The sequence below is a fragment of the Epinephelus fuscoguttatus genome, linkage group LG23 (genome assembly GCF_011397635.1).
Source record: "Epinephelus fuscoguttatus linkage group LG23, E.fuscoguttatus.final_Chr_v1".
NCBI classification, from domain to species: domain Eukaryota; kingdom Metazoa; phylum Chordata; class Actinopteri; order Perciformes; family Serranidae; genus Epinephelus; species Epinephelus fuscoguttatus.
In genome coordinates, this window is record NC_064774.1 from 8017592 (window position 1) to 8041610 (window position 24019).

The following is a 24019-nucleotide window of genomic DNA, read 5'->3' on the forward strand; positions in this document are numbered from 1 at the left end:
CTTTATAAGGCATACAACTATGAGGCGGTAATTCTAGTTTGAACATTAAAGCATGTAAACAGGTTCTAGTAGAAACCCAGAATCCAAATATGAAACTGTTAATGAGCATAATATGTCCTCTTTAAAGTGTTTGTTATCTTCATCTTTGTCACAGCTCTGAGATCAGTCTGACTGAAGCCTACAAATCACTGGCTCTTATTTTATAGAACCATCATTACATTTAGTAACCATGTGTTCTTTATACAGAGCAGAAGCTCTGCTGAAGTCCAGTAATCACAGCTGATGTGTTGCTGTTCAGTCTTTGGATGAACATGTAGAACATTTAACATGATATATCTGTCCATTAGTCATTTGTTCTAACAGACTCAGTAAATCGATCATTAAAGTGAATCCCTCTGTTTGTGCAGCCATGATGCGTTCAGGACTCTCAGCAGTTTATTTACACTGTGTACTTGAGTGAAATCTGCAGAGTAAACAGACTTGATGCCCAAAGTCTCTGCAGGTCTGTGAGCTTCCAGCTCAGTGTGTTCACTCCAACACAACGTTAACATGAGAGCTGGAAGGAAGCCGACTATGCTACACAGCCGCTCCACTCTGCTCTGAACAGGAAGTCCCTACTGGTCTTTATACTGGATGTGCTGCATCACTGACTGACAGCTGGTTTATAACTTCTCTTGTCTTCTTCTCTCATCAGATGGAGGCCAAATATAATGGATCTGCAGAGAGGATCAGCTGTGTCTTGATGATCCAGAGACTTTGAAGCAGCAGCATCACATCACAGCTGCCTCCACATCCTCATTGGAGAGAAAAGCATTCACCTGAGGAAAGCAGGTGAAATCCTCTTGAGCACATGCCCTTTTCCACAGCTCTGCTTTCTTCAGGAAACCACCCAGCTTGTCATACAGGTTCAGGATGCTGGTGTCCTTGCCCTGCAGAGACGCATTCGGTTCGTTCAGTTTGCTGATTATATCTGCCAGATAGCATAGCTTTGCAAGTCAGTCCGTGTCCTCAAACAAGGTGGCATGGGGAGATCCGTGTTCTGTCAGAAAGGTGTGCACTTCAGATCGTAATTCCAACAGCCTGTTGAGTATTCTCCCTCTCGAGAGCCAGCGCACTTCTGTATGCAGGAGCAGTTGTGTGTGTTCAGCTCCCATATTTTCACAGAGGCGGCGGAACAAACGTGCATTAAGTGGCCTTGACTTGATGAAGTTTATCACTTTAATGCTGTCGTTCAAAACATCATGCAACACAGGGCTCATTTTCTTGGACGCCAATGCTTCCCTGTGAATCACACAGTGAGTCCACTTAATGTCGGGGTTTTCTTTTTTAATCCGCGCTACGAGCCCTTTCCCGCTGCCCGTCATTGATGCAGCCGCATCGGTGCAGACGCTGCTGCAGGATTTCCAGCTGAGACCATTTTCAGAGAAGAATGTGTTAACAACATTAAAAATGTCCTCTCCTGTTGTTCTCCCCTCCAAACTTTTGCAGAAAAGGATGTGTTCACAAATGTCGTCAGTCTCAATGTATTTCACAAAAATAACAAGTTGTGCATTTCCACTGACATCTGTGGATTCATCCAGCTGGAGTGAAAAAGAGTCGCCAAGTTTTCCCACAACTTGTTCGACAATGTCTGTACCCATTTTAGCTATTCTGCGGCAAACAGTGTCATTAGACAAAGGGACAGTTTTTAATGTATCCGCTGATTTTTTTTGTCCAGCATGGTTTTGGCCAATACAACAGCAGCGGGGAGCAGCAGGTCTTCAGCTATGGTGAACGTTTTTTTGGCTTTAGCTACGAGCAAACACACCGCAGAAGAGGCCTCCAGTGCTTTGGCTGATGTAGTGGAGGCTTTTTGCATGTTGTCTTGGGATGACTTGAAGTGAGAAAGTTTCCTCTTAAAGAGGTCTGGTGGCTTACCAACATGACATCCATGTTTTGTGGTGAGATGCCACTGGAGATGTGCTGGCTTCATGCTAGTGTTGGCTAATTTCTCCCCGCAAAAAAAACATAGTGCCTTAGGCGGGTTGCAACTCGTGGACGTAAATCCCATTAAAACGTAATCTTCCATGTACTGTTGGTATTTCGTCGGCTCTGGTTTCGCCTTCTTATTCACTTGTTTCTCCGTGTTTTCTGCAGCATTGCTGCTGCGCTTCAGCCACGACTCCATCATTACAGTGCGTCTTCAGGTAGTGGCAGGTCATTGACAAGTGATGCATTTTGGGTCAATGGGTCAAACCAACTTGGTTTGGGGAGAGTCCGTTTTTTTAAGGATATTAAAATTGAATACTGAATATAAAATTCAGTGTATAAACATGCATTTGTATTTTATTGAACTTTTTATAATATAATTATTTATCAAGACTTATTTATTATTATTATTAGGCCTACTGCTTTTTTTAAATATATATTTTTTTAAATCTCACGTACCCCCTGGTGTACCTCCACGTACCCCCAGGGGTACGCGTACCCCCATTTGAGAACCACTGTGATAAGGGGTAGAACCTGACCTACCACCCGACAGACGTTATCTAACTTACTAAAACAAGCTACATCCATATGTAACCTGTTTAAAAGAATCCCCAACTGTTACTAAATGTGTAACCTGTTGGAAAAAGCGTTAAAAATATGAGAAATGTGTTAGAAATATGTTCTTTCACTGAGAATTAGTTTTATTTAATTCATACAATTTTATTTAATTCATAACTACATTCTTTATTTTATTCTTCATTTCATTTGTCATTTCATTTTATCTCAGAGGTCTTTTTAATTCAGTAGGTGGTCCTGTGAAGAAAAACTTTAAAAAATAATTTCATTGGTTCAGACTAGTTTGCTGATATACTATTGGTTAAAATGACGCATGTCCTGCCGACGTTGCAGCAGTGTTGTGAAAAATACACAGAGAGCAGCAGGTCCATAGATATACATAGATGCCGCACTGAACGGCGCTCGTCATTGGAGCGATACGTCAACGCGGCCGCCATCTTGCCCAGGTGGAGCCGCGCTGCCTAATGCATGTATGTCTATTGAGGCAGGAGATTATTTACGATTAAAATCATCATTACTCGCTGAATTCTCAACCGATTTTCATGTGGTTTGGTTTGTTACAATCGTCAGACATGTAGTTATGATACTTGGTTAAATAAAAAATGCAGCTTTTCATACCAAAATATTTGATGTTATGTAGATAAAGTAACAGTAATAGTTCTACAACACATTTAAACTAAACTTTCCCCATGTAATAAATATTCTTTTTTCTTACTAGATGTACAATGCCCACCATGATGTCATTTAATTATTAATTTTGCCTATAAATTTTTATTCACATTTCACACAATGTGCAAAAAATAGTGTATCAGCAGGGTTGTGCTGAGCTGCAGTGCAGATTCTGATTAACAAATATTGGTTTTGTACAAGTGAAAATAAATGACTTAGAGCTGCATGTTTACACAAAATTTTGCTTTAATCTCATATGTATAACACCACAGTGCTCACAGGAGCCTGGACACAGAACTGTTAACATTATTAGGTCATATTTACAAAAATATAATACAGAGGGAGTCACTCTGTAAACTTAAACGGACAGTCTGCCCAGTCCTGTCGAAGTCCTCAGGTCTGAAGTGACAGCTGCAGATGACTGAGGAGTCACTCGGGACAAACTCCTTTCTCCTCACTGCTGCTACCCATGCCCGTCTCCTATATGTGTTTTTTGGGAAACTACACACAAAATAAGTGTGTCAGAAAAACGCAGTTCCACATAATTTGTAGTTACAATTCAGGCCACAAGTTGACTACTAACGTTATACTGCGTTATGTCACGTTGGTGCCATTAAACAAATAGTTGACAATTTGGAATAACACATCCACCGACATAGCTGTTTGACAAAGCATCATAATTTTATCAGTAATATTATATAAATGTTAACCTTTTTTCTTTAAGTTGTGTGACATAGCGTTAGCTTAATTTGGCATTAGGACCAGATCAGGACAGTTACTTTACTTGATTAGCTTAAAAGAAGGATCACTTTTTGAGATATATATCTCATTAAACATGTTCGTAACAGTAAAATATTGTAAAACAACTTACCTGTTATTCCCTTCTGCTTGGTTTTAACACTTCTTTTGTTCGTACATCCAAATGCAGAGCAAAAATGTGACAATTTGCAGAGTCCGACACGGGTCTGAACGGTCAGAGCACCTAGGCAAGATGGCGGCAGTATTGACGCATCCCACAAGCCAGGGTGCGGCATCTATGTATATAGATCTATGAGCAGGATGATAGCGGAAACACAGAGGTTTTTGGAGTGATAAAACTTGTTAAAAATACTTGATATTGTGGTATTCTGTTAAAAGGAGGAACTGTGCAAGCAGATAAAAGTCCGGTGAACCACTGAAGCGATGCTGGGAACATCTCATGCTCGGTTCATTATTTTACTTTCTCGGTGAGTTCTGTGACGCATTAGCAAATAGCTCCGTGAATTAGCCTAGCCTCGTGGTGTTTCAACCACCGAGCAGGAGCATGAAGTCAATGTCCTGGTATTTTTCCAATGATAGAAGAGAAAAAACGGGAATATGTGTGTAAAATGAGTATGTGTGCATGTTATTTACATTGTATGTACAGAAAGAGACATAATTTAGCCTGGATGTGGAGTGATTCTCTCCTTGAGAAGGGGGATGGCAACCCGTGTGAGCATCTGGATTGAGGAGGGCCTTCCCATGCTTCATCTTCTGTCCTGTCAGCGTGGTAGGGCTGTGGGGAAGGACTTTCAAGGACGATCAAAGTGAACTATTTTCTTATTTTTTGGGGGGAAAAAACATTTTATTTTATTTGGGGTGCACCCAGTTAAAAGACATTTCAAAAGAGAACAAAACTGACTGCCGGCAGTATTTGTGAATTGTTTATTGTTTGTTATGTGTATTCAACACAGTGTTTTTGCTTAAATTTACCTGTGTGTTCCAGTTACTCGTTGTGGTGTCCAATCCCTTATTATTACTCGCCCTGCGAACCTAAAAAATACTAGCCAGTGTGCACTTACCTGTCAGGTGGATTACACATAGATGTAAGCTAGCTAGCAATAACAATAGCTTGCTACTGTTAGCTAACTAGTAGCTAAGTTACTTGTGTGACTGACGGAAGTAATTACAAAATAAGCCTACTCAGACTTATAATAACGTTAGCTTATAACTTAGGGCATCATATAACAGACTTATAATAGCTTTTGAGAAATTCGAGCTTAACTCTTGGGTGAACATTGTCAAGCAGCGATCTCTGATACCCACGGTCAATTTGGCGACAGTGACACCACTGATACTAGGTGGCGCAAGCTAAATAAAACAAATCCTATCTGTTGCCTCTTTAAGTGGTTGACAAAACTCATCTGACCTTTATGCATTATGTGCAAGATTGAATTCTAAGCTTCATTTGTAGAACTTTAAAAACAATTTAACAGGCTCCCAGTATGAAGTCACCCTTCACAAGGTGCTACAAGTTGCATTAGAAATGACAAAATGTCATCAAATTCAATCATGTAAATGAGACCAATGAAGGTGATTGACTTCATTAAGCAACTCTGTACTGCTATGAAGGCCACATTCTCCATCAGTATCATTGCTTCCTACAGAAACCAGAGATGTGAATCACAAGCCAAGTTTCTAATTAAAAAAGTACAAATTTTTAAGCACATTTCCAAAAAATCATCAAAAGAAAATGTGATTGAATGCTGAGTGAAACCAAACAATATGAAGTCCTTCCTTTTGGACTGAAACGTTAGTTAATGTTTAAAGAAAAACTACTTCAGGAGGTTGTTCCACATTATTAAGCAAGTCACAGGTTTCAAGCATTGTGGGGAAAAAGAGAGATCTCCCTGCGGATGAAAAGCGTGAAATAGTGCAACGTCAGTTATTTAGCAAGCCAGTAACAGATCAGGCTTCTGCAGTAGCCTGAGAGAGATTCAGCCAATAATAGAAACTCTGCCGTTGTCCAGGAAAACTCCACGTTTTAAAGCCTGCAAGACATCCTCATTCATATTCATAATATTAGCTCATTTCTGACAGCATAATGAGATACAAAGCCATCCTCAGAACCAAAAGTGGTCATTCCTTTCTCCAGTTTCAGGAGGTTCTTTGTCCGTGCAAAACAGACTGATGTATATATTCCTTTAGTTTCTCCACGTAGCTTTCTGGACGTACATTCTAAATGCATAAACACAAGACTGACAGTGGCGCCTTTCCAGTTGGGTTACCTCTTCTCAGCAAACCACCCAGGAATCTACACATCATGAAGCAGGAACCGCTCGAGATGTGGATGACCCCTTGTATTTTGACAGACTCATGGATTCCTGTTTACATCTTAAAGCTGTAGACTCTACAGCACAGTCAGAATGATGCATTCATCCTTACATTCAAACAGCAGAGTCTGGGTGGACAGCAGCCACTAACATATTAAAAATAATCAGCATTAATGCACATCTGATGAGCAGTGTATTTTGAGTTATTTGACAGAAAAAAAATACTGTTGTTGTCATTGTTTAATAAAATCCAGATAAAATTGTGAATATAATTGTTGAGGAATAAAAAAATTCTATTGACTGTCTATTGTGTTTTGAAAAAAAAAAAAAGAACAAAAACAGCATATGCATAATACTTTGGAACACAGTGTATTTCCATTATTGATAAATCTAAAAAAGAAATCTCAGCTGTTTAATAAAAAGAGCACCGAGCACAGTTTCTGAGAACTCAAGGTTAACTCATAGCCACTGAAAAATAATTTTCTGTTCGATCAGCCAATCAGTAAAGAACTAACTGATCATTTCAGATATACTGAGCACAATTCTTAGATACAAACTGTGTTTGTTTAAATACAAGCTTGATCAGAATTAGAAATACTTAATTGATCCAGAGGGGACATTGTGGTTGATTACAGTTACTCTGGTGTAATGCTAAGAGAATTACACAAGTAGAAATTAGATGTAAAACTATAAAAATAGAAAATATATGCTATATGCTGCAATGGTATCCCTAGCATGTAAAATGTTTTTTTAAAAAATGTATAATGACCTGAGTTTATTACGAAAGCGTATTGTATTCACTTGACAAATAAAAAAAGCCCTGTTTTTCTGAGTAATTTTTTTCCTGAACGAGGAGACGATATACTTCAAAATCTCGCGAGAAGCTCCCACCTGGCACCTGCAAGTGGCCCCTGCATCCATGGTGACTCCTGCTCATGGATGTATTTTGCATCCGTGCTCCTGCTCCTAGACAATTTCAACTACGAGATCAATAAGGGTAAGGCACATAATTAGTTACACACAGGGTATCATAATCTGGCTATGTTTTCGACTGCATCCTTCTAGTGTAGGCCAGTCGCTCAATGTAACAGGTTAGGTTGACAAACGTGTATGGGCATGATTTTACAACCTGTTACTAACCTAACCTGTCACATTGAGCAATAGGCCTACACTAGAAGGATGCAGTCGAAAACATAGCCAGATTATGATACCCTGTGTGTAACTAATTATGTGCCTTACCCTTATTGATCTCGTAGTTGAAATTGTCTAGGAGCAGGAGCACGGATGCAAAATACATCCATGAGCAGGAGTCACCATGGATGCAGGGGTCAATTGCAGGTGCCAGGTGGGAAGTTCTTGTGAGATTTTGAAGTATATCGTCTCCTCCTTCAGGAAAACAGAAAATATTACTGAGAAAAACAGAAAAAAATACTGAGAAAAACAGAAAATAAAATACAGAGAAAAACAGAAAATAAATAAATTACTCTGAAAAACAGAAAAAATTACTCAGAAAAACGGGGCTTTTTTATTTGTCAAGTGAATGCAATACGCTTCCGTAGTTTATCAAGTGTATAAAATATAAATATGTGCCTTATGTACAATACAATGTATAGACTACTGGGTAACGTTTGAAATATATGAATTTGTGCAACCGATTTGTTATTGTAGTACATTGATTTCCGGAATTGCAACTGGATGTTAAAAGCAAAAAGTGCCCTGCGACCCGAAAACTAAGCACACGATTAGTTGAGTATTAATTCAAAAGATTTATCGCTGAATCTGACGATGACAGATCGTAACCTCAAATTGTCTTCAACGGTCGGGCTTTTATTCTGAAGGCTCGGCACCAAAAGCGGAAGTCCTAACGCTTTCAAGTAGAACTTCATCGGGGACTTCCTGCCTGCCAACAACCTGAGGACGAGTTTGAACGCATCAAAGATACGAGAAATACTCAACTAACGGAAGGTATGCAACACAAAGCGTCGCTATGAAATCACGTAGCGAAACATTGCGTGCGCACAGTCGCTGCTGTCGGTGTTTGGTCACCGGAAAACCGTGTTTGGTGTTTGTTTGTAACCGGGCCGGCCTGGAGGCTACCGTTGGTGCTAACGGTTGCTAGCAGCAGCAGCAGCAGCACGCCAGACTGTTTTAGCCTCATGTAAGACCGGTAAACGAATGGTCACAGAGAGATAAATATATTTCCCTTTATATAAGCTCTGTTGTCTCCTGTAGGAATATTTGGGCTTCTGTATGCTGCTTTGAATCAGACCAACAAGGAAATAGTGCTGCTAACTTGACGCTGCCTTGCTACGTATGTGCTTGAACCATTCTTCTACTCACTTCTGGTCACGTGGTCAAGTTATGACTGACACTTTTAGCTAACCACTGTAAATCACATTTCTTAAATGAGGGGACGTCCTCATTATCATTAAATGAATGCCAGTTATTTCTTTTACTCCTACTTTATATTACTATTACTGAAGTCTGCAGCTAAATGCAGCTTCATGCGTCACTCAGAACAGTTTTTAATAAATCAGAAGTTAAAAAAAAAAAACCATGTAAACTGCATTGTCCACGCAGACAAGCGGCAGATTCGCTGGGAAACATCACATTTATTCACTTTACCTTAAGCTAGCTCAGACCATGTTAAAGTTAACAATAGTTTAGTAGAGCAAGGCGAGCTAAGTGCTAGCGTGCTCGGTTGAAAAGAAAAAAAACAAACAATGCTTTGAGATGTCTGCCAGAGATGGCAGAGGTATGATCACATAATCCTGTTTGAGCTATAACAGGTGTGTTCCACATTTAATTTCCCAATTGCTCTTGGAAAGAAGAATACTGTGAACAAACTGTTACCATCGGAAATCGCCAGTTTTGGTTCAACGTCGAAAGTGTCACCCATAATTCACGCAAGGTATCATGGGGGCAAGGAATATCATGGATCAGTAAACATTTTCTGTTTTGTTGTTTTTTTTTCTTGTGTGTGTTCATTTGGTTCATTCTGTGTCCCCTCTCCAAATTTGGAGGTTTTACGGGTCTCAAGGCAATGCAGGTGTAATTATTAATTAGTTAATTTTTAGTTCATTTATGGAGTTTGAGACTTGGGGTGGACAGTTGTTCAGTCAGTCCATTCACAGCTGATTAGGGCTGCAACAATTAGTCGACTAATCCATGACTAATCGACAATTAAAATCATCGGTGACTATTTTATTAGTCGACTATTCAGTTTGAGTCATTTTTCATATAAAAGTACCCCAAAATACTCTTATTGCAGCTTCTTACGTTCAGATATTGGCAGCTTTACTCACTCTCCCATGACGGTGAACTAAAACCCTTTTGGCGTGAGTACGAAACAAGACATTAGATGACATAATTTAGGGTTTGGGAAAGACAGACCGACATTTTTCAACATTTTAACACATTTTTTCGATAAAATGATTAGTCGACTAATTGAAGAAATAATCGACAGATTAGTTGACAATGGAAATCATTAGTTGTAGCCCTACAGCTGATCAGATCAATGGATGAGAGGAGCAGCTGCTGCAGAAGCGACTGAAGGCAAACTTTTAGACCCAGCGCAATGAACGGTTAAGTTTTGCTTTCACTGCACTTGACGTCCTGCTTCTCTGTCCTAACCTAGCTTTCTCTGCGCTCCAAGAATATGGTGCAATGAATAACCAAATGGTATGTTCCAGTTGCATTGCTAATGAACCGTCCAGTTCCAAAAATAGAAAATGAATCTGTGGTGGCAGATGTTGTTGTCAGTGTGGGCCACTACAAATAAATGAATGTGTTGTAAATTGCAGCTGTGTGATGTTACCTTTTACAATGTGCTTTGTCTGTTGGTGGTGCCAATCTGAATTGTTTCCACCAGAGATGAGCATGGAAAGGAAATAAATGGGTTTGTCCCTGTTCTGTATGTTTCCTCATAACAGTAGTGACCTTGTTTTCTCTTTTTATCTTTGCTTTGTTACCTTTACCACTTCTGTTATTTCTTGCTAGTGAAGACCTGGAAGACGAAATGACTGTGTGCCCACCAGCACCAAAGTGGCCAACTCAAGACAAGACCTTCCAGATGATGGATTTTACCCCTCTAAGAAGCTGAAGCCCACTCCCATTCAATAACCCCCTCTCTTTGTTTTTTTAATTTTCCAGCTTTGCATTGCTATCGGAGCGTTGTGCCTCTTCTCCTACTCCAGGGCCCCTAACGAGTCCCCTACATGGAGGGCTCTCAGGGGGCTTGCTCCTGATTGGTCTGCAGGCTCCCACCTTGCAGCCAGCCCAACTGGAAGCCCGGCCGGTACTGACGCACATAAACAACACTCGCTGTTGGCAACCAGGCCAACTTCACAGCCAACGCCAACACACCTGCTCCCAACATACCCACAACAGTCCCCATCCCAATTGCTTAAGCGATCAATCTCTTTAACTTTCAGAAGATTGCAAACACCATGTCCCATCCCCTGTATAACCCCTATGCCTCTGGGAATCAAAGTTCCACCCAGGGACAGTATGGACTCTCCACTACACAGGTAGAGAGGGACCCTCGGAGGGCGTCTTCTAACTTTGGACCTGAGTCCAGCATCAGCTCTTCTGGAGCTTCTGCGACTCCCACCAGCTCCAGGGGGATGTTCCCATTGCTGCTGCCTCAGTCAGTGAACTACAGGCCTGAACAGAGAAGAGCCACAATAGACGAGAACCTAGAGAGGTCTGTAGACATGCATATTAGCAGAGCCAGAGAGGAGGTGAGGCTTCTTGGCAAACAGATGCATCAGCCCATAGACCAGGGAGCTCGCTTTACCAGCACTCAAAGGAATGAGTTCCCCTCCTCAGGCACAGGGATGACCGCCTACTCAATGTCCTCAACCTCTTCCTCTCTAGGACATAGACAGTCGGACTTTGAAAGTGGCCGTAGCTCTTCGGAGTGGCCATCAAACTACAAAAGGCCCACTGCTGATGACCCCTCTGAATTTTATTCATCATCTGCTTCATCCAATTATGCTAGTGGTGGTGATGGTAGGTTGAATGTCTTCAGTGAAAGAAAACATGATATGCAGTCCATTCCAGGGTTAGGTGATTTTGACTGTCCAGTGCCAGACAAACCTGCTGCGCCCGCAGAGTCAAGTCGACCCAAGTACACCTCTGAATCAGCTTCGAACATCCTTCTGCACTTTGGACTTGGAAAAGAAGACTTGGAACATCTCATCTCCTTTCCTGAAGACCAGATCACTCCTGCTAACCTGCCGTTCATCTTGCGGCAAATCCGCACGGAGAAGGCAAAAAGAGCTACAGCTGCAGTTCAGTCAAAACCTGAACCCCAACCCACCAGAAGTGTGAGTGGAATTGAAAGTCACAGTTTGAGTAGTTCTGGAGGGGCAGAGATGCATCACAAGGTAATGTCGTCAGCTTTTCCCCAACCAAGTAAAGTGATTGACTATGGGCATACTGCCATGTATACAGTCGGGGCTGAGGATGAGATTGGAAGGACCAGTAGCAGCGGAGCTAACAGTGGTGGGAGTGGAAGTGTGTTGCTGATGGACAATAACGATAGTAGCAGACACACTCGGGAAGCACTGCAAAAACATACAACAGAGGTGAAAAGCAGTGCCTTTGGTTCTTTGCGTGACCTGGCGAGTTCTGTTTCCAGTCTCAGCTCTTTATACAGTTCAATACTGAGCTCTGTGGCTCCACCAAGCAATGATCAGACCAAAAGATTGCAGAGCCAACCAAACCAGACTTCCCAAACAATCCTCAGCTCTTTCTCCCTGCCAAAGAAAGACAAAGACATCAGAGTTCTCAAGTCTGAAGTCCCCAAACCCGCTCCTTTAAAAGAACCAGAGGCTGATCGTCAGTCAACATCAAAAACCCAACTATCCTCTATTCCGTTTCTTGTCGGGCATCCCAGCCAACCTGGCCTTGTGCTCTTTGACAGTAATAACAGCAAAGGTACTAAGGATCAGAGTAAAACTCGAGGACAAGGGTCAGCAGTTGCTGAGCAGATGAAAAAGCAGCAGAAGGCAGTGCAGCAGATTCAGCAATCAAAGATACAGACACAGAAGCAGCCAGTATCGCAGGCGGGACAAGCTGTGTGGCCTCCAGTTATTTCTGCTGCAAAATCTGTTCCACCTGCCTCTCACACCCCAAACATCACAGATGCCGTGCAACAACCGGTGTTTATTCCTGGTGGTCTTCATCCCATGGTCATTCCTCCAGCTCTGTCTCAGCCATTCATGAGCCTGATGAACCGTATTCCTCCAACGCAGCCACCTTCCAACAGGCAGCATCTGGCACAGGTGGTAGCCTCCAAGGTTCTGCCAACAGCGGCCATGATGCATGACTATGCAGCGACCACGCCGAGAATCTTTCCACATACCTGTTCTTTGTGTAACAGAGAATGTACTCATATGAAGGTGAGTGGAAGTCTGCACTCTGTCCTCTCTCCCTTGGGAAACTGTGGGTTGTTGTTTTTGAGTGTAAAACACCAGTTTTAAATTGTTACATTTTTACTTAGAGGGTAAGTACGGAAGGGAATGATTTTGAAAGAAGTGTAATGGTGATACATTAAAGCATATTTGAGAGGATTCATGTTAGATATTTCATGAATTTGAATAAGTAGGTAATTACTGTGAAATCCTAGTAAGAAACAGGGTTGGACTGTAAACTTTGGGAGAGATTTTTCTAATGTTAACTGATTTGGATGTACTACAAAGTAAAAAGTTAAACGTAAAATTAACTCTAGAGCACCTCTCTAAGAGGCAACGCAACAAAATAGCTTACAGAATCATTGCATCAATTTGTCATCATCTCCACATAGCATTAAACATGGCTAATGCTAGTTGACATGAGACAACATTTACAACTTGCCCAACTGAAACAAATTCCTGAAGATCTCTCTCCATAATTCTCTAGTAGAGGGGTTAGATGGCCAAGGTGACTTAGGGGCCATACACATGTCGCGTCTTTTAACTGCCTGGAAAACGCGAGGTCGGGCGCTGGTCGCTACTTTTGTGCCTTTTTTGAGCCAGCTTTTATGAGCGTGGCGGTAAGTAGGGCTAAACGATTTATCGTTTTCTGATCGAAACTGCGTTTTCAGACAATGCGATTATATTATCGCAAAAGCTGCATTTTTTTTGCAGCACTCCTGACTGACCCAGGATCTGTTGTGTCAACTGTTTTACACATACATGCCGTCCCCCTACCATTCTGCCGTCATGCCCTGTCACGCTAACCAATCAGTATTAGCCTGCTCCTCGTGTACGCCACACTCACCAATCAGAAGCAGCCATTGTCCAGGCGACGGCATACACACTCAGTAACAACAAACTGGTGTCTCTAAAAAATGTGTTATGAAATGGCGTCAGCAGAACCAAAAGCAGAGTTAGGGGATTTCATTCCAAAGAAAAGCAGTACGTCGGTCTTATTTTACCCGGTAGTATTTCGGGTTTGAGACTGCAGACATGGACCAGAAACGGGTACTGTGCAAAGCCTGTCGAGCAAAAGTTGCAAAATCCAGCAGCAACACAACCAACTTATACCAGCACTTGAAAAATCACCACAGACATTTACATGACGAGTGCCTGACCAAAAAGTCCGGTGAAAAGTCGAGTGAAAGTGATGCTCAAGCCCATTGAAGCAAACAGACTACAATTACAGCGTTGTTTTCTAGTGTAACTCTGTAAGAAAAGAACAGCCGAAGACACCAGAAGATAACGACTGCCATAACACACTACATTGCCAAAGACATGGTGTCTGTTAACACGGTCACCAGAGACAGATTTCAAAACCTCCTCCGCACACTAGACCGCTCCACTCCGCAATTCATCCTTGCATTAGAGTAAATAGCAGTTAATGTTTCGATGGTATGATGTAGTTTTCTGTCATGTATTAAATCTGTTACTATACATGGTGAATATTGCACTGAAGCTTGATTTGAAGAAATATCGCGAATCAAATCGAAATCACAATATCTGCCAGAAAAATTGCAGTTAGATCTTTTCCTAAAATCGTTAAGCCCTAGCGGCAGGTTGCGTCTAAGGTTGCAAAGCAACCTTAAGAGTCCCTGTATCATAGTCTATTTACCTCAAATCCTGAGTGCAGAGCTGATCATCTTCCAGGCACTGCTTATGTGTGTGGGCATATTGTCCATGAAAAGCTCTGACAGCCCCTGCACCAAAATGATCAACCTTTTCATGTGTACCACACACTGATATTTATGGAGGAAGGGAAAGATATCTATCGGCTGTGATTGGTTGTTCCTTGTCACGACATGCAGTGCATGCTGCTGCATTCTAAACGTTTAAATCAGTTTATCTTGGGTCGCAGCCAAAAAACAGGCACTCAGGAGCGCATCCATGCCACGACAGCACCGCTCTGGCCTTTGAGCGTGCTGGTCACACGGCTACATTGAAAACAGTGAATTTGAGGGTGCCAACGTGGCATGTGTACAGCCTCATAGTTTGTTTCAACCTTGACTACTTCTACTCTGTTTACTGGCAGATCACAAACATGCATATAAGGTAGCCTGCACCGCCAACTTTTGCTGAAACTAATTTGCTGTAAGATCATTTGATATTTCAGTGTCAACATGATTACTGTGTCGTTTAGACGCATGAAAATCAAAGTCATTGGTATGTAATGGTCATTGCTAGATTTACAGCAGAATTTGATACAAAACGATGAGATGCAGTTTGTAATTTGTATCTTATTCTTACTATTTGAGCTGTGAATAATGCATTTTGGTACTTTATGGCATTTCACATGTACTGTTGGGTATTAGTTTTATGACTATCATGGAACCAAGCTCCCTCTTTTAAAAAAGTGTTTTTGCGGCCCCAAAAGGAACTCTAGTTACCACTATAAATATCATAAACCCAAAGTCACCACCATCATACTTCACCTACCACACAATCAGCAAGACTTTTCTTCATTGTTTTTCTTTGGGACACCACATTTCATATTTTGTCTCATTAAAAAACAAACAAAAAAAAAAAAAAGCATGCCAGCCTCCTCCTATCCCCAGTTTCCACACCTTCCTGCCTACTCCAGATGTCGCAGATGGCGTGTTTTTGTCCTGATCCATACCTGATGGTGACCTCTGCCAAGATGACCCTCAACAAACTATGGAAGCTTTCTGATACCACAGATGACTGAAGATCCAGAGACATCACATCAAGACCCCACGAAGAAATCTTTATTTTGGTTGTTTGTAACTGGCACTCCTGTAATTGTTATATTTCATGATTAAAAATTGTTGCCCTAAAACTTAAGTTGACAAAAGTCAGCTCTAAGTATAGCATTTTATTTTCATTTATCCGCTCATTATCTGTAACCACTTATCCTGTTAAGGGTTGCGGGGGGCTGGAACCTATCCTGGCTGACATAGGGAGAGAGGCGGGGTATGCCCTGGACGAGCCACCACACTATCACTAGACATATATTATTACATTGCTCCTACAGGCAATTAAGAATCACCAATTAACTTAATTTACATATCTTTGGCCTGTGGGAGGAAGATGAAGAACCCGGAGAAAACCCATGCTGATGCGGGGAGAACATGCAGACATCACAGAAAAGAGCCCCGGTCAGCAGGCGGGTTCAAATCCGGAACCCTCTTGCTGTGAGACTACAGTGCTAACTACTGCACCACTGTACCACATGTTTAATGTCCTGAATAATTTTTGCCCATAAATGTTTTCACATTTATTAGGGACCTCGGCAAAAGGCAGAGACCTTCTTGTTTTGTTTTTTTTTTACTACTTTTTGGCTTATACGGATGCCACGATTTAAACGCTTCTCGTTTTTGGCCAGTGTGTCTGTCACTTGGGCTCAAGGCTAGATCCAAGGAACTGTTTCTTTAACGGTGCTATACTGTTGAATAAAAAATCTGTTGTCAGATAATCACAAAAATGACAGTTGAGATATTGAAGCTGATAACAGTTGTAATGATAATGAGGCCTGTCTAAATGCTGTGTTTGTTGTTCTGACTACTAGCATTGGATCTCGCACCAGAACAGCAGCCCTCACCTCGAGAATTGCAAACTCCTCCGCACACGGTCAGTCTTTTTTTCCTTTTCCCTTCTTCCCATAGAGACCTTGTTTATTTGAGTTATTTATTATTAATTGCTGCCTTTTGTCTGAACATTGTTGGGGAATACCCACCAGGGAAGTGGCAAAATACTGTGTAGGAAACACCGGACAGCAAAGGAGTTTGAAAACTTACTATAACCTCTTCCTCAGGATTGTTTGTCCCTCATGAACTTGTACTTCTGGTGTTACCTTGGCAGCATGGTGGCACTGCCTGTATAGCTTATTGCTAAAGGCCATTAAATGTACTACCTTAATTTCCTGCAGTAGTTAAAACATGTATCTTGGGACCATATTATTGGGGGGCTAATGGAACTTCTATCAGGGTTCATTATAGGTTTGTCAAGGTACCTCCTTTAACAGGTATATAAATACACTCAGCTCTTACAAATCCTCTATACCCTTTGACGTTAGAGACATTATCCAAATACAGTTGCTGTAAGACTACCAGAAACCTTTGACTTTTGTACTCAAATGATGCCTTTTTTTACTGATTAAATTGGTGTGTTTGAATATGTTTTTGTTTTGTTTTGTTGTCACAGATACCCGGAGTGGGATGGTGAGATAACACACAAGCCCAGGTAAATTTCATTAACTGGGCAGACACTGCAAGATTTTATTGATGTCTTATGTTATGTCAACTCACACTACACGTTTTAACTGGTCATGCTGCATGACCACATCATGGAATGGCAAAGAACTACCAGGTTATGGACAGACAAGTCCAATGAAGATGGTTGTGTCCTCAATTTTGACAAAAGAAAGCGTGTTACTGTTGTGTACAGTGTCAGAAATTAGCATGGGCCACGGGCCATTTGGCCCGCAATTTATCCAAGAATGCCCCCAAAAGCCATGTTCCGGGGGCCAAAATTGCCCCCAAGTTTTCGAAACAACTATATGTATTTACATTTTTAACAGTATTACAATCTGACATTAAAGTATAATTTTATTTTCATTAAATTAATTCACTGTCATGTTTACAACTCATTTTCCAGACATAATCAATGAGATTGCACTGATTACGTGAGAGTAATCTGACAGAGAAGGGGAGGGGGCTTTGCTGTATCATAAGTATAAATTAACCATTTCTTGGGTGATCTGATGTGGTGAAACATTAGTACTGTTATCAGTAGATTAATGGTTAAATCATCATATGTAAACTGGTTGAATTATAGGAAATCTGAGTGATATTTTGCAACCATAACTTTATAAAACCCATTATTTATTTCATTTATAGTGGTTTCTACTGAAGAATGAAGACACTATCTTAGTTGATTTTGCTTTTCATGTGCTTATTGTTAGAACATAATTACAATTTTTTGATGGCCCCCGACCATTTTGAAAATGCCCCCATTTTTTTAGACCGTGGGGGTCAGAACTGCCCCCAAAATATTTTGTTAATTTCATACCCTGGTTGTGTAATTTTATTACAAATGTTAAAATGTAAAAGCTGTCAAAATCTGCCAGTGTTCAAACTTATTGCCATCACACTCGTGCGTCTTTTCCACCAACATGGAACCAGTTCTAGAGCCTAATTTTGGACTGTTCAACGCATTTCGACCAAAAATAAACTGTTTCAGAACCTGAAAAGTCGGTTCTCAGCTGGAACCAAAAAATAGCAGGTTTTTCTTTACCTGAAGTGCAAACTGTGAGAACATCACTGGGGGTGTCATATTCTACAGGTTGGAAAGACAGGATGGAGAAGACAGCAATGGAGAAGTAAAGTGAGAAATTGTCTGGAAGAAAAGTTAGCACTAGTGTCAAAAAATAGTTGGTCCGCCCATGCATGTTTTATAGTAAAAAACAAATATCTGTAATAATAGAACAAACGTTTGAAGATAATCAGTGTAATACATGACTTTGCCACTCTTGACCTCTGTTGTGCATTGTGCAACACCCTCCCATTGATTACATCCTTGATTACAATGGTTGCGCTCAAAACTGGTGGAACCATGAGCTGGTTTGCTAGATAGCACCAAGATACCTGGAATCCTTAAGGGAACCAGTTCAAGAACCAGAGCAAATTTGGTGCAAAAGGAGTATCCGTTGTGAACCAGTACCTTGCTGATTTGGGTAAAATTACCTTTCCTCACATTAATCATACTTTTCTCATCCACTGCTTTCTTTAGTGCTGCAGTTAAAGATGACCAGAAAGCCAGGCATGGAAGTCGGTCCCGTTCCCGCTCAGCCAGCCCTCGTTGCCGTCATGGCTCAAAGGGTAGAAGGGAGAGAAGCAGTAGCCGGTCATGTTCGCCACACAGCTCCAGATACACTCGCAGGTCTGTGACAAAAGGAACAATAACACAGATGAGATTCTCAACACTATTGTTTGAAATTACCAAATGTGTTCCTGCAGACATTTAAAACATCAGCATTTAAACATCAAAATTTGTCAGTCATCCCTAGAGAAATTGAGATTTGTTGTGAAAAATTTAACTTTTTTTTAGATTATCATTAGATTTCACCTGTACTTTCACCAGGTCTCGGTCTCGATCTCGTTCCAAGTGGTATGACCACCCTACTTCCTCTCGCTATCGGTCACATTCAAAGAGCCCTGAGAGGCGATCATCACCGAGGAGGAGAGACAGTAGACGATCACCACCAAGGCGAAGTGATCACAGAAGATCCCCACGAAGGAGAAGGAGCGACAAGAGACGATCCCCAAGACGGAGTGATGAGAAACGATCTGCATCAAGGAGTAGTGATGAAAGACAATCTTCATCAAGTAGAAGTGCTCAGAGACGATCCTCCCGAAGGAGGAGTAACGAGAGACAATCGCCAGCAAGGAGCAGTGATGGGAAGCGATCGCCATCAAAGAGTAGTGATGAGAGACGATCCCCTCAGCAAAAGAAGTCGAGCAGTGCAGAGAGCCTGGCTAAGAAACTACTGGAAACATCAGGTTTGAGAAATTGCAAACATATCAAGGATTTAAACGAACCTGCGTCTATTAAAGTACTATGTACAAGTGAATGCCAACAATGCATTATTACTTGTGGTTTTATACATATAATATTTATTTTAGAAAGATTTTCGTTTTTTTTTTTAAATATAAAACATTGATCTGAGAAGTACCTAACTATGGCTGTGAAGTAAGTGTAATGGAGTAAAACGTACGAATAGTAGTAATATTTTGATGCCTCTGCACCGCCAATAGCCATGGCTGGACATATTATGTTTTTGGTTTGTCCATCCGTAGGTCTGTACATCCCATTCTTGCAAACGTGATATATCAAGAACATCTTGAGGGAATTTTTTCAGATTTGGCACAAACGTCTACTTAGACTCAACAATGAACTGATTAGATTTTGGTGGTCAAAGGTCAAGGTCACTGTGACCTTGCATCCGTCTCGTTCTCATGAACATGATGTCTCACAAACACTGAGAGGGAATTTCTTCAAATTTGGCACAAACGTCCGTCTGGACTCAACAATGAAATGATTAGAACTTGGTGGTCGAAGGTCCAAGGTCACTGTGACCTCACAAAACACCTTTTCGACCATAACTCAAGTAATTATGACAAAATTTCACAGAAATATCTAAAAGGATAAAATGATGAAGTGATGACCTTTTTATATCCAAAAAGTCAACCATCAACTTCACTGTGACCTCATGCTGTTTTGCAAAAACACGTCTGGCCGTTATTCAACGTAATATCTCAGGAACAGAAGGTGAGACATTTGGTCAGATCCTGAATTGGTGACGCTCATCTTGGGTGTCCACCTTGAAACTGTGCTGATTGTATAGATCTTCTGTGCTCTGGTGGGGAAGATGTGTGTGTGAAGCATCCATGTTTTTACAAACAGGTATGTAAACTGTAAGTGCGACTTGAGTGGCTCACGGAGGCATACAACCGCGAGGCAGTAATTCTACTCTTCTTTAAAATGTACTACAAGTCTTAATAGTACAGTGATGTGCGTTTGTAGGTTGCAAAACTGGTCCCTCAGAAAATTGTCCAGGGTCGGCAGGTCTGCAACTTTGTCTGACACTCTTTTTGTCTCTGTCCTTCTAGCTGTTCAGTCTCTGTCAGACCAGTCTGACCTGGAGTCTGTGGTTAAAACTCTGGCACCCGCCCTGCTGGCTGAGCTCGCCAAGATGAAATCTTCCTCATCCTCCTCCTCTGCATCAAAGAAGGAGGTGACTACAAAGCCATCCAAAGCAAAGTCCAGCCTGCAGAGGAGTGAGGCAAGTTCTTCTACAAAGAATAAGGTCGGTGTGTTTGTGTAATATAACAGGTAAAATTGGCAATAATCTGTCATCTGATAAACAATTTCTTTCTACTGTGTCTCTGTCTCATTCTTTTGATTGAAACCTTATCCACACAACACTTTGATCAAAGACATTGACAGACAATTATATTTTATCGCTACATACAAAGCAAAAAAAATTATGTCTGAAATGACAGATGACTAGATTGACTAGATTGGACACTTAAATAACAGATGTTTTTCACTCTTTCTCACTATTTTAAAAGATGTTCATGATGACTAACACTCTATTTGTTCTAAATGTGTCTTTTTTTCTCTCTTTGCTCAGTCTGGTAAATCTTCACCTCCAACCATGGTCAAACTACAAGGGATTTATAGTTATATCTCTCATGGTGATGTGGTCGCTGCTGTGGAGCACTTTGGAAAAACCAAGTCAGTTGTACTGTTTCGGTCTAAACTGGAGGTATGTGTAGAGACAATAAGTTTTCTCACATTTCCTAACTGTAGCTTAAGCTTTTGGCCTTAGAAATGTAATATAACAAGTGCACAAAAACTAATGTTCTTCTTTGTAAGTAAAGAAAACAAACTCCAGTCTTGGAAAGACCTCAAAGAGATGGTCCTTGTGCATGTAGTAATGCAGAGATGTGCTGTTGTGTGTGTGTGTACATATGTAGGCAATCGTGTGTTTCGAGAAAGAGGAAGACGCAAAGAAACTGAAGAGTTTAAAGAGCATTGAAGTGAAAGGAATGCCAATCAGTGTGGTCAGAGAACAGGTATTATACTTTTTGCCTTACTTTTTCTGTCCCTGGCACATGAAAATATTCATTCACATACTCTGTCAATTATCAAATTGATCTGACATAGCAAATCTTAATTTGTTTTACAGGAGACTGTTTCTAAGGAGCAAAAGAAGCCTCCTCAGAAGTAAGATATGTTTCACACACTTTTTTTTAACAGTGGTGATGTTTTTGTCAACATATTATGACAAATGTGTGGCTGCTGCCTAAATTTGTGTCTCAGTGGGAAAAATTGTGACTTTCTGGGAATTTACCTGGTGGAAAATAATCTGCATATGTTAATGTGTGCACGGGATGGAATAAAAGCCATCCCAGATATTCAACCTGTGAAGGACAGCACTATCTTTTCGTGAAAGCAAATAAAAACATTCAAACTGACCTTGATTTCCCATTTCTCCATTTTCTCCTGCTTGACCTGTTACTCTTTTTTTTTTTTTTTTTTTTTTCCCCTCAGAGAACCTGCCTCATCCAGTGTCTCCATACCTCAAACCACTACAACGACAGAGAGTATGTTAAAATATGGCCTGTGGTGTTTCTTGAAAATGTTTAAAGGATAAGGCTGGCAATATTCTATATGTTTGTTATTTCCAACAAATCCCATGAAAAGACCAAAACCGACTATGTGTTAGTCTGTCCCACCATACTTTCTGACTACCTGAGCCTGTTTGATTAGTCTGGGCCCTAAGAACATTAGTTACAGTGGCTACAAAAGCCAATGAATATACTCAGATTTGAATTCATGTAACATTGTGTTTGTATACGGTTATATTCAGCTCATCCATCTTATCTGCAAGCTTATTATTAAAAAAAACAACACGTTCAATCTCACAGAACCTTATTTTCAAGTAAAGAAATACCTCTATTAATCTTACACCTTACTTCTATAGTTTGCCTTGCCTGTTAGTTTTAGTTAAAAAGATATCTCAAAAATTGTTTCAGGTTTCATTTGGGTCATGTAATAAAAGTTTACTTATTGGTATCAATCTAGATCCAACAGATATATGTAAAGGAGGAAGGAGAGATTAAGGTCTTTCAAAAAACTGATATTCTTCTAAATCAAATTTGATCTTTTGAAGATCCTGTGACGACAGTGAAGACACAAACGAATGCAGCATCAGCCGCGGATGCCTCCAAACAAAATGCCATTCCCCCTCAGACTGTCGGGGAGATGTTAGAAATGCACTTGCAGCAATCCAAAATACGTAAGAAATTCAAATAAAAGTTTTGCATGTGATCTTTGTTTTACCATCTTTATTTTATTTTTTGTAATTTTGCTTGGTTTCTCTTTCACAGAGTGCTTAAAGTGGAAAACCTGCTTCTCACCAAAGGTGGGTTTCCTCAAATCAAGTATGAAGTACTGCATTATTTTACACATGTATTTCTTATCAATATATAAATCAAACTCGGAGATGGTTCTTGTTCTTTAAAGGTTCATATGTTTCAGTTTGGTTATGATCTAGTTATCCACTGGCAATGACCTCCAAGGACAAAGTCTATACGAAATAGAACATTAGTTACGTACCGTAACTTTAGATTCTATGAGTATTGGTGCAGCCCTCCAAGCTGGTTTCCTTTAACCGGGTAATGAAAATATGGATAGGACCCGGATATCTGGGTTGAGCCCAGTTTATACACATGGTAAAGGTGGGTCCTATGTTGAATGTGCTGGAGGTCTTCACAGGTCAAGTCAAACCATAGGACCCAAGACCCAACCTGGGGTCCATACGGGTTTGGATCCACTGTTTTTTATTTTGTCAATGTTATGTTACCATGGGTCCTCGGTCTGTTGATTATGTGTAATACCCAAGTCGATCCGAGAAGACCTACCATGATCAGACTGTGCTGATCATCATGGAAGTGCTGTGTGTGTATGTGTAGTGCAACAGCAACTGCAAGCAGATTGCAAAGCACATCTGTGGCAACAAGCAGATGTTACTATTCAGAAGGGAAAACAATTGAAGTTAACCTTATTACACTAAATACAACAAAACTGCAAAGCTGATTCTAAATTAGACGCATTTGTCTTCCGTCAAGAGGACATAAAGTGAATTTTAAAGATTCACAGCCAGGCATGGTCAGTTGTTCTGACAACTTAGAGTGCCTTCAGACCTAGAGTTGTCTTGCTTTGGTCCGAATCAGGGACTCAGTTTGTTACAAAGTTGAATAATTGCCTAGAGTTGGTTCGCGTTCTCACGGCAGCGTTTACAAGCGGACCAGATAAAATGCCTTGCATGAGAAAGCTGCTCCTGATTGGTCAGAATGTCATTGTTCATTTTAGTCAAACCATACAGTTTGAAAACGAGGCGCGGCTCCAACTAGAAAACAATGTTTTGATGCATTGGATGTGCTGAATGTGCATATTAAGGCAGTACAGGAGGAGGTGCACATTAATAATCCTCCAGGACTGTAACATGCTCATGTTTAACCCAAACAATGTCTCATGTGACTGCAGTTGGTTCAGATCAAGGTCGAAACACGTTGTCACCACAAACGAGCCGCACCAGAGTTTGTTTGTAACCCAGCCGAGACCACCTCTTCAAGAAGGTCTTGGTCAGGTTGCGTTGGTGTGCACCTGAGTGTGATTGCTGTGTTCACACCTGCCCAAACGAACCGCACTTAGGGGGCAAACGAACTTGAGGTCAATTGAACTGAA

At 40.9% G+C, this 24019-nt stretch overlaps 2 protein-coding genes across 5 annotated transcripts in view; both read left to right on the top strand.

Annotated features, from left to right (window-relative positions):
• Window positions 1-7048, top strand: part of LOC125883533 (NACHT, LRR and PYD domains-containing protein 12-like) — a 184303-nt gene extending 177255 nt beyond the window's left edge. The window contains 1 exon segment of the mRNA XM_049567874.1: window positions 695-7048. Within this exon segment, the coding sequence (XP_049423831.1) occupies window positions 695-743 (49 nt within the window). The 3' untranslated portion in view covers window positions 744-7048.
• Window positions 7049-8151: 1103 nt separating this feature from the next.
• Window positions 8152-24019, top strand: part of LOC125883532 (uncharacterized) — a 36748-nt gene continuing 20880 nt past the window's right edge. Inside the window, exons 1-13 of one of the 4 annotated variants that reach the window (XM_049567873.1) lie at window positions 8152-8249; window positions 10437-12691; window positions 16272-16333; window positions 16907-16945; window positions 18494-18643; window positions 18845-19263; window positions 20374-20546; window positions 20898-21032; window positions 21244-21342; window positions 21456-21493; window positions 21821-21873; window positions 22443-22568; window positions 22660-22694. In XM_049567873.1, the coding sequence (XP_049423830.1) occupies window positions 10733-12691; window positions 16272-16333; window positions 16907-16945; window positions 18494-18643; window positions 18845-19263; window positions 20374-20546; window positions 20898-21032; window positions 21244-21342; window positions 21456-21493; window positions 21821-21873; window positions 22443-22568; window positions 22660-22694 (3288 nt within the window). In that variant the 5' untranslated portion in view covers window positions 8152-8249; window positions 10437-10732. The other 3 variants (XM_049567870.1, XM_049567869.1, XM_049567871.1) reach the window with 3 other exon arrangements.